The sequence below is a fragment of the Abramis brama genome (assembly GCF_963993115.1).
Source record: "Abramis brama genome assembly, chromosome: 11".
NCBI classification, from domain to species: domain Eukaryota; kingdom Metazoa; phylum Chordata; class Actinopteri; order Cypriniformes; family Leuciscidae; genus Abramis; species Abramis brama.
In genome coordinates this window covers 35,551,529-35,568,471 of record NC_139973.1, presented here as the reverse complement: position 1 = coordinate 35,568,471, position 16,943 = coordinate 35,551,529, and the positions used below count along the sequence as shown (strand labels likewise).

At 38.2% G+C, this 16,943-nt stretch overlaps 1 protein-coding gene across 2 annotated transcripts in view; it reads right to left on the bottom strand.

Moving 5' to 3' along the window:
* Window positions 1-2,368: 2,368 nt before the first annotated feature.
* Window positions 2,369-16,943, bottom strand: part of LOC311091933 (dynein regulatory complex subunit 2-like) — a 50,544-nt gene continuing 35,969 nt past the window's right edge. The window contains exons 1-9 of one of the 2 annotated variants that reach the window (XM_084128098.1): window positions 7,543-7,566; window positions 7,132-7,312; window positions 6,369-6,536; window positions 6,027-6,196; window positions 4,865-5,003; window positions 4,484-4,681; window positions 4,145-4,357; window positions 3,522-3,674; window positions 2,369-3,199 (exon numbers count right to left, since the gene is read on the bottom strand). In XM_084128098.1, coding sequence (XP_083984224.1) covers window positions 2,906-3,199; window positions 3,522-3,674; window positions 4,145-4,357; window positions 4,484-4,681; window positions 4,865-5,003; window positions 6,027-6,196; window positions 6,369-6,536; window positions 7,132-7,275 — 1,479 coding nt within the window. In that variant the 5' untranslated portion in view covers window positions 7,276-7,312; window positions 7,543-7,566 and the 3' untranslated portion in view covers window positions 2,369-2,905. Of the gene's footprint in view, window positions 3,200-3,521; window positions 3,675-4,144; window positions 4,358-4,483; window positions 4,682-4,864; window positions 5,004-6,026; window positions 6,197-6,368; window positions 6,537-7,131; window positions 7,313-7,542; window positions 7,567-16,943 lie in introns of those variants that run through there. The other variant, XM_084128097.1, reaches the window with a different exon arrangement.

The window sequence follows — 16,943 nt, the reverse complement described above, 5'->3', positions numbered from 1 at the left end:
GGTTTGTATTGGGTCTGTTCAGTAGTTTGCTGCCACGGCGGGATTCTATACAGTTCCCATATACGACATCCGTCATGTCGAAGTTCCGTAGCCTTGATAGGGAACGTCTCCGGTTACTTTCGTAACCTCGGTTCCCTGAAAGGCAAGGAACGAGACATTACGCTCGCCGCCGTGTTCGCTATTGATTTAGCGTTTGTTCGATTCTAAAGGGAATTGACGCTGCACTTGCATTATAACTGCAACGGTGTTTCAGTATTTGCATATTTGCGTCAATTGGCCAGCTCTGCTGGCGTTAGCCTATAAGATTTCAGCGGAAGTGAAGGATGAGAGGAGTTCCCATATACGACATCCGTAATGTCTCGTTCCTTGCCTTTCAGGGAACCGAGGTTACGAAAGTAACCGGAGACGTTTTCCGGGGTGGCGTAGTCGATCATATATTGCCATTTCTGTTAAAAGTGTGGTAAACCTTTCTCAATTCTCTTACTCTCGCACCGCAACGCTACATACGCCGTTCTCAATATAATTCATAATCCCACGTTTATAATGAACAACGCGTTATGGTTATTGTGTTATTTGTGTTAGAAACGGTGTATGCATAGAGCAGAGGGGCGGGGTTAGCAAAGCTCATTATCATTTAAAGACCCATGCACTTAAACGGCGTGCTGAAAACAGAGCTGTTTTTGACCAGGTAAAATTCGTGTTTTCTTACAATACTAATGATAATTTTTAATTAAAGTATATTACAAACTTTTAATTTAGACCCTAAAGAATCATATTAGCTTGTACAAAAATGGCATTATATGACCCCTTTAAAAGGTTAGGAGATTTTCAAGAGTCAGCAGATCTTGAAGCATTGTCTTCAACCGTTTGGAAAGGATAGACTGTGCAAAGCATTGTATATTGAACAACATTGCTGTTTTGTAGAGGTCTGTGTTTGAGTCACTGATCTATATAATGATCATTCTATATAGATCAGTGGTTTGAGTGTGTGTGTGTTCCCAGCATGCATTGCGGCATGAATAAATGATACAGGTAATGTTGAGGTTTATGTGTTGTTGAGGATTTGTTTCTCACTAAAATCTTTTTAACAGCCTACAACAGTTTTGCATTAATGATAAACAACTCCAAGTTGGCTAAATAACAAATTACTGAAGACATTTTGAGATAGGCTAAATAAATTAAAATCCAAATCATGTTGCCTTGATTTTTATAATTGCAGTGCAAAATAAAACATATCAGTTTTGTGATGCGTTTCTTTGGCCAGAAGATTGCATAATAATTTTATGTATTAGATTAACAAGTTCCATAAAACTTAGCTTCATGTTATTTGTTGCCCTGTTTTGTACTATATTAATATAGCATGTCTTTATTAAAGACATCACGCATCAATGTTTGAGGTTTGCCATGCATCTATGAGTGATAGAGCTAATAGTTATAGCTGAGCTTATTTGTCATTAAATGACGATGCAAAATGCCTCCAAATAATTCAAAAATGTAGTCTATTTTCAACTTCACCTTTCATTCTAAAATGCATCGACCCGTTTTCCAGATGTATAAAGGACAATCTTCAATGATTTGGCGCCATCTTGAGGTAATGAAACAGCATCGGTCAACACATTTACATCACTAGTGCAAAATGCCCGTGCAAAATCAGTTTTTAAGTGTGTTTTTAGTAATTGTTGGTTTGGTGTGTTTGAGTGCACATTGTTACAATTACACAGCAAAAGTTCAGTGACATTTTTATTTGTGCATGGTAGAAAGCACACAGTGAACTCTGAGAAAACGCTATGCTTGAGCAAACAGTTTGTGTATAGGTAACTACAAATGATGCACGTGAAAGAGACTGTGAACGCATTGAAAAGGATATGTTTAGTTGGTGAATAGCATTTACACAGTAGTGATAACTTTAAGCGCACCAGAATGAAATATAATATTCAGAAGTAAACAGCATAGCTGACTTATAGATTCAGTTTACATCCACAAATGAATAAGCGCGTTGATTCAGGGAGCAGTGCAAAGTGCCCGTGCAAAATCAGTTTTTGTGAGCTGATCGCCGTCAAAAAAGTTCAGGAGATATTTCTTAGTGATGGCTGATTTCAACAGTTTCAGTATGATAAAAAATAACTTTTATATTGATTCAATGGATTAATTGCATTTTGGGGGAAAAAAGTGTCATGAATTTATTGCATTTTTGGGGAAAAATAATCAGTTTTTATAATAAATCTTTGAAAATCAAAATCTGGATTTTTTTATGTTATTATAACCTAAAGATGCTATGTGAAAGTTTGAAACAGAAATTTATCACGTTCTGGAACCAAACTATAATATTCAGAAGTAAACAGTGCTGACTGAGTGCTTATGCCAGAATGTTTATTTTTAAACCACAACCTTCTTGGGGCTTCTTTGACCGATACAACCACTGGTCATTCTATATAGATCAGTGGATACAACCCTCTAATGTCAGAATGTTTATTTTTAAACCACGACCTTCTAAAAATGATATATTTAACGATATCTTTAGCATTTCTCATCCAAACAACGTCAAACTTGGCACTGCACTTACTCGTGCCCGTAGCGAGACATCTGGCGAGTTTGAAATCCATCGGACTAACGGTTCGAGAGATATGCGAATAACAGACATACACACACACACACACACACACAGACAGACAGACACACAGACAGACAGACGTTTCTGTAATTTATAGATAGATTGCACGAGTTGATATAAAGTTATAAGAAAAGGCTGTGGGATTTGAGGAAGTGTCCTAAAATCCTAAATTTAATATTAAATATACTGAGATCATTGCAATAAACAGACTCACCGACTGCATGCCAGAGGCATAAAAACATTGTAATTGCTTCCAGAAACACACTTTTACATTACACGTTTCACATTTATTCCTTAAAGCTGTTTCTGTACAATGTTCGCTGCTTTTTGGACCACATAGCGCTTTTGACCGCGTCTCTCAGTGGTAGCAGGGGTCTGTAGAGTTGAAGAAGACACCACCAGAAGCTTTTGTTGCTGAAAACTCTCATCAGAGACCGAAACTTCATCCATGTACTGCTTCAGATAGGTCCTCAGTCGTTCATTCTCCTGTAACAGAAGCACTTTCTCTCGCTTCAGACACGAACTGTCAAGCTGAACCTTGTTGTAACGTTGCCAAAACTTCCCAAGAGGAGAATAGTCATGTACCAGCTGTGGACAGAGGATAGGACAAGGGGAGAAAAGTCAAAAGACAACACAAAAGATATAGCCTACTGAATTTAACAGATGACTAGAATAATGCAAAAGAAATGCTACTACACATCAAAGTAATGACACTGCATGAAATATCTGAAATGACTTCCCCCAAAGCAACAAATATCTGAGTGAAACAGGATATCCATTGAGAAAATAATGATTTTCATTTTTCTATCTGGAATTAATTGGATTGTAAAAACCGGCCACTCCATGTCAAAACGATGGCAGATTTGAAAGCAAGTTTACAGTGGATTGTGGGAGTGTGATTTTAATAAACCTGAGTGAGTTTCTCATCCGCCGACTTCATGGCATTGGCTCTCTCCTGACTCAGCTCTTCTTCACTCAATGATGATTTGTAGAAGGGCAGAACCTTCTCGTGCTCCGTCTCCATCTTACTGCACACCTCAGAGAGACGCATCAACCTTTCCCCCTGTGGAAGAGACAGAATGGGTGACTGACTGGATGTTGAGAGTATTGCTAATATTAATTCATTTAGTTCCAGAATTACATAATCTCTACTTCCAATAAATATACAAAATGCATCCCTGTTGCAAGAAAAAATATATATTTCTGGTCTACTAATGATACAAGACACAGTTTCTCCTGTTTCAGAATTGAATTGAATTCAAGGGCTAGGTCTACAGTTATTGTTCAGTTTAGGCTTATAACAATGGTTAGGGGTTTCTACACCATTCTTATACAGCTGTCATTTCCCTCTGATTTGAGAAGTTATGGTTAGGGTTAGGTTTAGATTTAGAGGTACGAATAGTTGTTAGGACAATGTTTTTGGACAGGAATGTTGTTGCAGGATTAACAAAATATAACTATTACTTGAAGGCATAAAGCAGTTGTTTGGAAAATGTTAAAAAAATTGTTTAAATGTGGGTGTAATAAATTTACCAAAGCTACTGTCTCCTGTAGTTTTTTAGCAGCATTGTTGCTTTGAACGGTAAGTTTAGTGAGCTGCTTTCTCCGAATGGTTTGGGCCACACCGAGCCGGACTCTGAGATGTTGAACTTCCTGGCCGAGCTCATCACGGTCTGAACGAAGCTGCTGAACTGTTCCTCCACTTTGACTGGAGCTCAGCTGACAGCGCAGAGCTGAGATGGTCTCCTGCAAAAGTTTTGTACAGTTTAAACTGCAATAAAATCATCAAAATGATGAAATATCACAATTGGAAGAAAAATGCTTGTCCAAAGTAGTCAGAAAACACAGATCCCAACTGGATTTTTGTCTGACCTGCAACTTCTGAATGTGCTTTTGATGTGCGTCGATCTCTTTAACACTCTGTTTATCCTTAACATCCAAAGAGTTAAATGCGATGATTTTGTCTTTGGTGGACTCGTTATATTGGTGTGAAACCTCCTTCATGTCTCGCCACAGTTTTTCTATAACCCCTTCCATCTGTTCTTTCACTGTTTGATTTTCCTCTTTGTTCTGCAGAAATAAAACCAACAACATATAATTTTACCTTTGCTCTAGCTTGTTGACTAATCTAGTTTTTACTAAACCTATGAATATGGCACTATGACAAATTGCTGGTGATGTTCCTCATTTGTAAGTCATTTTGGATAACAGCATCTGCCAAATGAATAAATATGAACATAATAGAATCAGTACCTGTTTTTTAATTTGATTGCAATTGCTCTCGTAGTCACGTCTCGCCTCACTGTCAATATCAGCGTATTGCTTTTCCATGGATAACATTACATTCTCCAAATTCACACTGTCCTGCTGGTTCTGTGAAAGAATCTCCTCCCTGGAATTTAAAAGAAATAACATACAGAAGATGCTACATTGGCTCAATCCTTCGCAGTGCATTTTCATGTCCCCATATAGATCTTTTTGTATAGAATATTATACCATTTTTTGTGTGAAATCCTGTTCATGACATCACTTTTGGTGGGAAAACAGTGTAAACATCATTGTTAGTAATACTCTTGTGAATTTAGCATTGTTTTATGGTATTAGTTGGAGTTTCTTGCATTAAATTACATAAATCCTCAGGATAATATCAATATTTCAATAGATAATCAGAAAATATACATATTCAACAACAAAATTGAAATGAACTTCAAGCTGACACCCTCAAGTTTACTTCTTTTAAGAGCTAGGTTCAATCCTGTTGTTAACCTTGTGGTTAAAGTTTATTACGATAATCCACTTTAGACATTCTACTATCTCTAATTAATTTGCAACTACATGTCAACTAACTCTCATTAGAGTATAAGTAGACTATTAGGGTTAGTACAATATGTTAACATGTACTTGCAAAGTTACTCTAAAGTTACTCTAACTGCGTCTAACTATGGTTGCACAGTCAACTTGCTCTCGAATGTTGAACATTGACAGACTGGTTTTGACCATTCCAATATGGTGGACGGCTTACGTATAGTGGCCCACTGAAATGGCCGCTAATGAGGCATTTATGTATATCTGTGAAGGACAGTCTACTCTTAATGACTGCTAGTTGACATGTAGTTGCAAAGATACTTACATTTATAAGTAGAATGTCTAAAGCGGACAATCGAAATAAAGTGTTACCTAACCTTCTTGTCATTGCATAAATAATAAAGATATAATTAAAAAGTTTAAGTGCCTGAGCTTGACCTGAGTTTATTTCTGAAATTCAGGTATACAACCAAAGCATTGTCATTTTCTAAAGTTAAAAGGTATATCCTAAAAGGAATGACCCGATTTAAATTGTCAAAAACTGGCAAACTGGCCAAATTCACACCCTTGAAAACAAAACACTAACTTCTGTGTGATTGTTTATGTTTACCTCTCAGTATTATACTCTGAGCTAAGTTCTTGGAGTCTGGTGTTGAAGTTGAACTCTAGTTCTGCCAGCCAACTCCTATGAAGCTCTAACAGACAGTCCATGCTCTGCAGATGAGAACTGCGCGCCATCTCTGACTGCTGCTCCCTCTCAGACAGATCAGCCACCAAACTCTGTAAAACACACACACACACACACACACACACACACACACACACACACACACACACACACACACACACACACACACACACACAAACAAACACGTTTGTTACTCCCAGACTCTGTAATGAAAGCTATAGAATTTAAAACTGAGAGGCAAGTCTATATATTTTATATAGTCACCTTAATGATGTTGTCTTTGTAGTCGAGGACTCTCTCAAAGCTCTGGCTGAGGACTGAGATGTCATTGCGTAGCTCTGCTGTCTTGGTCTGTGTTAAAACAGCACGCCACTGCTGCCGCAGCTTGTAGAGATTCAGAATGGTGTTTCTCTCCTCTTTCTGCAGTTTATCCTAAAAAACAAATCATTTCCGGTGCAGAACGCCATTGCCTGAGTTTTATTTTTACAGTAGCCAGGACCCATTTCTCAATACTTAGCTCACTTTTTCAAAACTCTTCACACAGTGAAGTGAGCACAACAGCAGTCTATGTGGGCCAAACTTTGGATCATTTATCATTGCTTTGACATAAAATGCGTTCGATGATTACATCTTTTAATTTGCATGTTTATATACTCTTTTAAAAACTGTTCAAAACATAATACAAAAATGGATAAGACAGTATTTTGCTATATTTCTACAGTAATGCCATATTGAAATATATTCAGAATCTAAAAAATGAAATACTATCAGAACAATTAGATGTAGCTGAACACCTACACAAGTGTTAGTCTTTCAGTTTCATCACCATCTATTCTAGACAAAAGAGACTAAATGTAAGCATTGACCATGTCACAGAAACATAACGTAAACTGCCTTGAAACGATGTGTTGTTGAAAAGCACTATACAACTAAAAGACATGACTCAACGATTTCTAAATCTAAAATATTCACTTCAGCTCATATATATATATATGATATGTCAGCCGCTCAAACACAATTGTCACACCTTGAGGAACTGGGTGAGCATGTCCTCTTTTCTCTTGGCAATATCCTCCTCAGCTTGAGCCTTTTGCTGCATGTACAGAAGTCTCTCCTCCTCTGTCATCCCGGCATGTTTTCCACCTCCTTTCTTCCCTGCTTTTTTAGACATGTTTGCTGAATGTGTGTGGACCACAGATTCAAAAGTCCTCAAAAGAGAAGATGTATTTTATTACACAAAACCAGAACTGGCTTGTCAAACAGAGAGACAGACAAACAAACAGACATACAGATAGATAGACAGAAAGACAAACAGACATACAGATAGACAGATAGATAGATAACGTACACAAAACGTGTCCATTTTTAATATTTACAATTGTGGCTTGTAAAAATAATTATATTTTATGGCTACTAGCATTATTTCCCATCGTCTTACCCTGTGATGTCCGCCTCTGACACGTTTCTGTTGACCGTTTCCTAGCAACCACCAATAAAGGCGACTGCACTGCCACATATTTCCAGCAGTGCGCGCGTATCTTTGATTTTGATAAAAATCAATGTCATATATATATATATATATATATATATATATATATATATATATATATATAAATGACATTGCCGGGGGAAAAAAACAGGCCTATTTTGTTCAATACTATTTTTATTTAATAGTATTTTGAGGTAACGTTGATTGTGTTCAATAATATTTTTATTGAATAGTGTTTTGAGGTAATTGTATGGTACTTAGGCCAATACAATACAATACAATAGAATTATTGCATTTATTTGTGTGTGTGTGTGTGTGTGTGTGTGTGTGTGTGTGTGAGTGAGTGAGATACCAGTTGTTAGCAGCAGAGGGAGCTATGGCTTTAAATATGCGTGTGTTCTTATTCGGAAATAAAAAGATGAGCTGCAGCACAACAAACCATAGACAGTATATAAACTGGACACAGCGACCACAGTGGATTCAACGGAGACAAGTGAAGTCATAAACATGGCAGATGTCCGGTTCGCATTCATACTCATCGAGATCTGGCTATAAAGTACCTACTGTTTTAGCGCTCGTTAAGTAAGTACTTAAGTAATTAAGAAATTAAGTACCTACTCATTGAGTATGCGGTTTCGAACGCAGCCTCTGATCTTTGTTACTTAATTATGTTGTGGATCGTGTGTAGGCCATAGACTGTAAAAAAATAGGTGTAGGCTAATTTTATTGCCGCACTTGAAAAGTATCAGATTGATCCTCGTTTTTATTTATTTTATCTATTTCGGAGCCTATTCTCTTTAATGTTGTGAATCGTTTGTAACTTCATTGCAATTTAATTCAATGTACTGTCGTTCTAATTTCCATAACCGTTGTGTTATGATGATGCTAGCTCCACGGTCATTTAATATTGCTGCAATGTTTCTTTTACGCGGCTGAAAATAACAATAAATAACTTTATGTTACTGAGCCTGTGTCTGTCACTCGTCCTCTTAAAAGTGGAAGCTTGTGCGTAGCTTTGTTGCATTATATTGAAACTTTGTTGATGTTGTTATTGTCATGCGTGTTCTGGTTATTTGCGCATGATTAAACATGAGTCTTTATATGGTGATAAAACAAAGCTTTGTTGCGTTTTTTTTTAAGTGGGGATTGGGGCACATAGAAGGGGGTGCGCAGGAAAAAAAGTTTGGGAACCGCTGTGTTAGAGCTTTATAGGAGTTGGCTGGCAGAACTAGCGTTCAACTTCAACACCAGACTCCAAGAACTTAGCTCAGAGTATAATACTGAGAGGTAAAAACAAACAATCACACAAAAGTTAGTGTTTTGTTTTCAAGGGTGTGAATTTGTCCAGTTTGCCAGTTCTTGACAATTTAAGAAGACATTCCGAAGTCTACTGTGCACGACATTGTGCACAGAATGAGCAAGGCAGTCATCGGCATTTTGAGGCAGCTCACCGCTTTCCCCAGCGCAGATGACCTGGAGGTGGTGGGAGCAGGTTTTGCTCAGCTGGCAGGGTCTCCAGCTTTCAGGGTAGTAGCTTTCAGGGCCAGATGAGGCAACAAGGGTGGGTGGTGTGATGGAGGGTCTGCCCCCTATTGCCTCATCCATGGCAGAATACCATTTCCAGGATGCTGCTGTAACCTCCCGGATAACAAAAAAATGGACAAAGAGGCGGGGCGTGAGTGGAGCTGTTAGCTCAGGCTGGGGAGGTAATGACAGTACCAAGTCTGCGACTGCACAGGGCCTCGCGCTAAAAGTGACAGTTGATGATGTAAAGCCAATTAAAAGTTCCTATTTTTGCCCTTCGAAATATTATAATAGTTAAAAGACATGGCTACAAGTGAGACTGTGTATCGTGATTCTGTACTATTCTGCTAGTTGAAAATGTATTATGCAGTAACTTAATATTACTCTGAGTGTGTGTGTGTGACAGTGATTTATGTGCATACATGTCAGTCACTCTTTTTTTATAGTCTGGTCCATCAGCCCGGCATCGCTTGTCAAGTTCGTAGAGATCTTATTCAGTCCATTTTAAATTCTGATTTTGGCCGCCTCTCAAATGGGTTAAACCATAGATATATTGCCTATGAAGTTCAAGTAAATGCGCTAGAAAATCCGTGCTCATTCAAGCATTTATTGCATGAAGCGCCGACACCTGCAGGATTTCACCTGACGGTACATAAGCATATTATAATCTATCTGTTCCGTGAGAGCAGAACGAACGAGCCTTTATTGACGTTTTTAAATCTGAAAACTCCAAAAAGCAACGAAATTGTTATGGGATTAATATCCTGCCATGATTCAAAACTGAAAATAAAGTTCTGAAAGGTTGAAACTAAGTGTTCGAAAACTCAAAATCTTACAAAAAAAAGTTTTGCAAGATCGAAAAATAAGTTTTGCAAGCTTGCAAAATGTAAAAAAAATAAAAAATATCTCTGCAAACATGTTGTTTTTGAGATTTCCTTCTTCAGAACTGCAACATTTTTTTACGATGTTGCGCAAACAATTTTTCAGTGTTCTCCCACTGTATTAGTTTGTTTTCCAGGTTTGAAACCTTGTAAATGGTGATCTGAAAACTGGTGTGCGAATGTGTGAAAAAAAGTTTTGAAACTCTGAAAATATAGTTTTGCAGGCTTGCAAAGTGGTAAAAAAAATTAAATCTCTGCAAACATAATATTGTGTTTGAGTTTTCCTTCTTCAGAAGTGCAACACTCTTTTTTTACGGTGTTGTGCAATAATTTTTTCAGAGTTTCGAATTTGTCACTTTTCTCCCAGTGTATAGTTTGTTTTCCAGATTTGAAACCTTGTAAATGGTGATCTGAAAACTGGTGTGCGAATAGGTGAAAAAAAGTTTTGAAACTCTGAAAACTGAGGTTCGAAAGGGCGCAACTTATTACATTACATTACATTTGCACTCCTATTGCAGACTATTTTTTCAGAGCTGAGTTTACAACACCCACTTTGCGGAGATACGCCCACACAGTTGCGAGCTTGCGACTCACGTGATTTGTGGCAGCGTTGTCACGCAGCTCTGCTCTGAAACTCTGAAACTCAGACTGAGCGAAAATGAAGCTTCGCAACTTCGCAACTTAAAAAAAGCCTGGAGGGAGGGCCTTCTGCTATTGGCCAATGCTTTGCTGTCTGCTGACGTACAGTCCAATCACAAGTCGTATTTACTGGAAAGGTGGGATTGACCGCCTGCTCCACCAATGACGAAAGCGCACAGGATACGCAAACAGGATGCACGGCTTTTTAAAAAGTTTATTTTATAAATTATCTTTAAAATAGAATATTCTGAAAAAGTGACGTTTCCATTTTTGCTGATTCACATTGGTATCAAAATAGGTAAAACACATTTCAAAGTTACATACACCATTATGTTTTTGTAAAGATCACATTAGTTAACTGTAGGCCTATAAATTACAATCAGATTATAACAGATTATTATTTGATAACACCATTCAAAAGAATATTCAACATGAATGCCCCATTATGTTTTATGATTATTATTTGTTTTTTAACTACAATTGTATTCATAAGTTTTATTGGCTTTTTTATTGGCCAGCAGCAGTCCTTAAACAAACATAAAATACACATAATATACACTAAATATTTTTATATTTTTGCCCCATGCATTCATGTTGAATATTTGAGTTTTTTTTTTTTTTTTTTTTTTTTTTATGCTTGTTTTGCATATTAAACTTTTTATAAATGCCACCTCTGATGCAGATTCTGTTTTCTCTGCAGTGGAAACAATTTTTTTTTTGTTGATACTAGTCAATTTGATTGGTAAAAGTAGGCTAATATAGTGACTTAAAATGTATAGAATTTGACTTGAAAGATGACAGTTAGGGGGAAATTGCCTTTATAAATGTTTAAAAAAATGCAATGAGAATCAATTTAAGATTATTGGTTCAGAATACATGACTTTTACAACACAACAATTGAACAGTTTACTTAAGTTAGTTATTGCACCAATACAGTACTTTATTATAATATTAGGCCAATGTAAATGACTGAGTCGCTCGCTGTGTGAGGAGAATGATTTGCCAGCTGAGGAAAGTGAGTCGCTCGCTGTGTGAGGAGAATGAGTCGCCAGCTGAGGAAAGTGAGTCGCTCGCTGTGTGAGGAGAGTGAGTCGCCAGCTGAGGAAAGTAAGTCGCTCGCTGTGTGAGCATAGACTGTGTGTGAGGCGAGTGAGCATGAGAATTTCGAGAGTGAGAATTTCGTCATTGGCGGAGCAGTCGGTCAATCCCACCTTTCCAGTAAATACGACTTGTGATTGGACTGTACGTCAGCAGACAGCAAAGCATTGGCCAATAGCAGAAGGCCCTCCCTCCAGGCTTTTTTTAAGTTGCGAAGTTGCGAAGCTTCATTTTCGCTCAGTCTGAGTTTCAGAGTTTCAGAGCAGAGCTGCGTGACAACGCTGCCACAAATCACGTGAGTCGCAAGCTCGCAACTGTGAGGGCGTATCTCCGCAAAGTGGGTGTTGTAAACTCAGCTCTGAAAAAATAGTCTGCAATAGGAGTGCAAATGTAATGTAATGTAATAAGTTGCGCCCTTTCGAACCTCAGTTTTCAGAGTTTCAAAACTTTTTTTCACCTATTCGCACACCAGTTTTCAGATCACCATTTACAAGGTTTCAAACCTGGAAAACAAACTATACACTGGGAGAACAGTGACACATTCGAAACTCTGAAAAAATGATTGCACAACACCGTAAAAAAGAGTGTTGCACTTCTGAAGAAGGAAAACTCAAACACAATATTATGTTTGCAGAGATTTTTATTTTTTTTACCACTTTGCAAGCCTGCAAAACTCTATTTTCAGAGTTTCAAAACTTTTTTTCACACATTCGCACAGCAGTTTTCAGATCACCATTTACAAGGTTTCAAACCTGGAAAACAAACTAATACAGTGGGAGAACACTGACAAATTTGAAACTCTGAAAAATTGTTTGCGCAACATCGTAATTTTTTTTTGCAGTTCTGAAGAAGGAAATCTCAAAAACAACATAATGTTTGCAGAGATATTTTTTATTTTTTTTTACATTTTGCAAGCTTGCAAAACTTATTTTTCGATCTTGCAAAACTTTTTTTTATAAGATTTTGAGTTTTCGAACACTTAGTTTAAACCTTTCAGAACTTTATTTTCAGTTTTGAATCATGGCAGGATATTAATCCCATAAATTGTCAGACATCCATTAGTGTATGTTCACAGAGGAAAACAACTGAAATACAGCGCTGGTTGTTCTCTCGAACGATACTCGACGACAGCGACGGAATCCTAAGCCGTGGGCGAAGTAATGGGTGTATTAAATTGTATGAAATAATCCTGAAAAAAAGCACAAAACACTGCAGAGATGGCAAGTTCAGCAGCGAACATTTGCTGAGGTGAAGTGACGGCTAGTAACAGCAGACAAACGGCTAGCATTGATTGACATCAGCGGCAATCCACCTGTCACTCAAGTGGCCACACCCTTAATTATGCAGAACTTTAAATATTAATCAACTAAACGGATGAGTTATAAAAAAATGCACCCCCCTCACAGTTGTCATGAAGGGCAAAATTATTGAAGATTCACGTGCTTTTTATTATATCCAACAAAGCAGGAAAAAACCAATGAAGAATAATGAATAACAACTGTAGTGACACACTAGATGGCAATACAACAGTGACACCTATTGGCAAATTACTATATAACAACACTCCCACTTAATTTTACAATAGGACTAAGCCATTTCACATATGATATTAACACACAAAACAAAAAAAACAAAAATTAGTCCTTTTTCCATGTTAATCGTTTTACACCCATAACATATTTAACACTAAACACAGTTTAGCCATTTAAAATCAGACTAAACAGAATTAAATGAGTCCAATCTCAGAGTCCAATCTCACTCCTAAGATACTCAAACTTCTGTCTCACCAATGGCTTGGTCAAGATATCTGCCTTCATGTCAGCTGTGGGACAGTATTGCAGTTGTATTTGTCCATTCTGCACACATTCACGAATGTAATGGTAGCGAATGTCAATGTGCTTGGTTCTAGAATGATCAACTGGATTCTTTGCAATTGCAGTAGCTCCTTGGTTGTCCTCCAGGATTACCACAGGAGTAGTATCCATTCCAAGATCACTTAGTAGTCGTCTTAGCCAGGCACATTCCTGAGCTGCTTGGCTAAGTGCAACATACTCAGCCTCTGCTGTTGAAAGAGCAACAGTTGACTGTTTCTTGCTGAGCCAACTCACTGCTCCTCCACCCAGTAAGAACACATTACCGGTTGTAGAGCGATGATCGTCCTGATCTCCAGCCCAGTCAGCATCTGAGAAACCGACCAAAGTTCCAGACTCTGACCGCTCATACTTGAGAGTGAGTTTCAGTGTTCCCTTCAAGTACCGTAGAATTCTCTTCACCGCAGTCAGATGTGCAACACTTGGATTGGCATTGAACTTTGACACAACGCTCACTGCTTGTGCTATGTCAGGTCGTGTGGCCATCACAGCATACAGTAGGCTACCTACCATAGACTGGTAAGTACTTGGGTTCACAGGCTTGCTGACACCATCGTTCCTTTTTAGCTTTACATTTACATCAGCTGGAGTTGCAACGGGATTTGCCTCATGCATACCATACTTTTGAAGAATGGCTTCAATGTAATGCTTCTGATGAAGGAACACACAGTTTTTTTTCTTTGTCTTGGATGACAGAGATCCCCAAGATATAGGACAGTTCTCTCATGTCCTTCATCTTGTAGCGCTTCTTAAGAGCGAGTTTCAGATCTGCATGCTTTCCATCGACTCTGTGATCAGAATTAGATCATCAACATACACAGCTAATATCTCCAGCTCCTGTCGAGATCTCACGAACACACACAGGTCTGATGTACTCTGTTTGAAGCCAGTGTTCTTCATGAACTCTGTGAAAGTTTTACTCCAGCAGCGAGGAGACTGCTTCAGTCCATATATTGACTTGCACACCAAACTTTCCTCCCCTGGTCTGATGTATCCCTCTGGTTGCTCCATATATATTTCCTCATCCAGGTGTCAATTTAGAAATGCAGTTACCACATCCATCTGATGCACATGCATGTTATTCTGGACAGCAACGTACGAATTGAGCTAAAACGTACTGTAAGGCCCGTGAGATTGGTCCAATCTGCCGGTCCACCAATACACGGGGAAGGTCATCACGTGCTCTGTCCTCACTCATGCAAAGTATTGGTTGGTTAAATTTACAATACATTTAGTTATGTATTCTCTCGTTAATTCATCTGACTCCATAAATGAAAGGTTTTAATAATATCTGTGCCTCACTAAAAGTGAGCGAATGTTTGACTATTCCTTTTAACCATTGAAGGAACAATGTCAAGATCAGTTAGAATAATCTCATGTAACAATTTAATATTTCAGATATCAGAGATCAATTCAAATATCTAGTACATGGTTATACATTGGTTACACCAAATAATCTTACCCAGTTTGCACCTGAGATAGAGAGAGAAAAAGGGAAAGAGAGAGAGAGAGAGAGAGAGAGAGAGAGAGAGAGAGAGAGAGAGAGAGAGAGAGAGAGAGACCACCTATTCCATTCGTGACCAGCAAAGAAGAGCCCTGAGAGTCAGAGCACACCTTCCTTTATCCTCTGACCAGGTGACATGGGGGATGGGCGAGACCACCCTCAAATGGCTTCTATTCAATGAAAGGGGGGCTGGCCTATCTGGCCTTATCTCTAAACCAGTTTTCTCTAAGCTTCTCTAAACCTTATTTCCTTTTATTTTATCTATCTGGATATGAGATATCTGTACCACTCACTTTGAGACATTTCAAATGACACCAAAAACGCAAGTCAATGATAAACATTCACATTAAACCATGTTCTTGTGTGAGTTCTTTGTTGTTTCTGAGGGGAAGAAAGGCTGTATGGGGAGGTCGAATGTTAATTAGCCAGCAGGGCCATTTTGTCTCATAGACCAGGCCTCAACCAGTATTTTCAGTCTTACAGATTCCCTCCTTGATCCCGTGGGTCACACTCTGATGAACACTTACGGGGTCACAGTAAGACGTTTGTTATAATCCTTGAAGATGTAGCACAATAATTGTCTTTGCAATGACGGTGTCTGTAGAAGCTCAGTGGGCTGTGTTCACCTGCAGAACACCTGTTCTCTTCAGGTGTATAGCTTGAGTCCAGCACGTGGATGAATGCGTTCAGATTCTCTTCCTGTAATCCTGTGACATGAGCAAAGTTCATAGAGTCAATCTGGACCTTTTGTGACTTGTTCAGTTGACGTGTCATTCCTTCATGGAGAAACTTCCGCTTCCCTAGCACCTTCTCCACGATGATGATCTGACCCTTCTTGACCAATCCGGTCACCTCCAGCGGTACGGTGGTCTGGGCAGACCTCAGTGGATGAAGGGGTTCTCCTTCGATCCACACTGCTTTGTGTGAGACACCTGAAAAGCATCTTAAATGTCCGCTTCACGATTGAGCACATATGAACTTACAGTCGTAAGGAAATGCATAGGAACGCATAACGCAATAAAGCAAAGTCATGTCATGTTCAATGTAAAATACCATGTTCATGTCAGCAAATGTGAGTGGTACATTTGGTCTCATTAATTACCTGATTTTTAATTACCACGCCAATAGTACTCCTATAGAGGGTCGAGGAAGGACAAAGGAAGATCCTACAAGCTCTTACCCTGTTTCTAGAAACATATAAATAAATGGCATTCTAACAAAACAACCAGTGCTGGGTTAAAACAACATTTCATTTTGGTGTAACCAAACATAGAGATTCAATTGAATTGATGCCCAAATACATTGTTGCAAGTAAATTGGACAATATACAAATATGCAGAAAACAAAATAAGTTTCAGAAATTAAATCAAAATAAGTTTCAGAAATGTTTGTCTGAAAAAATCAAAGGAAATCAAAATAAGTTTCAGGGATTAAAATCAAAATAAGTTTAAATGCAGAAATCAAAATAAGTTTCAGAAATTCAGCAAGAGGTCGGTGTAAACCAAATAATCACAGAAATGGTATAGGATCAATGGTTTTGTGTGTTTGTGTGAGAGTGTTTTTTTTTTTTTTTGAATGTCAGAGTGTGTTTTTGTCTGTGAGAGAGAGAGAGTGTGTGTGTGTGTGTGTGTGTGTGTCTGTGACAGAGAGTGTGTTTGAGAGTGTGTGTATTTATCTGGCTAAGTCACAGTCGATGACAGAGTTGAATTGTAAATTTTGTAATTGATTGAAGCGGTCACACTTCAGATTTTTCCATTTTTAATTATGTTTCTGTTATTAGTAGGTGTAACGATAACCAGCTGGAGTGCCCTCGAGAGCCACCAGAGGGCACTC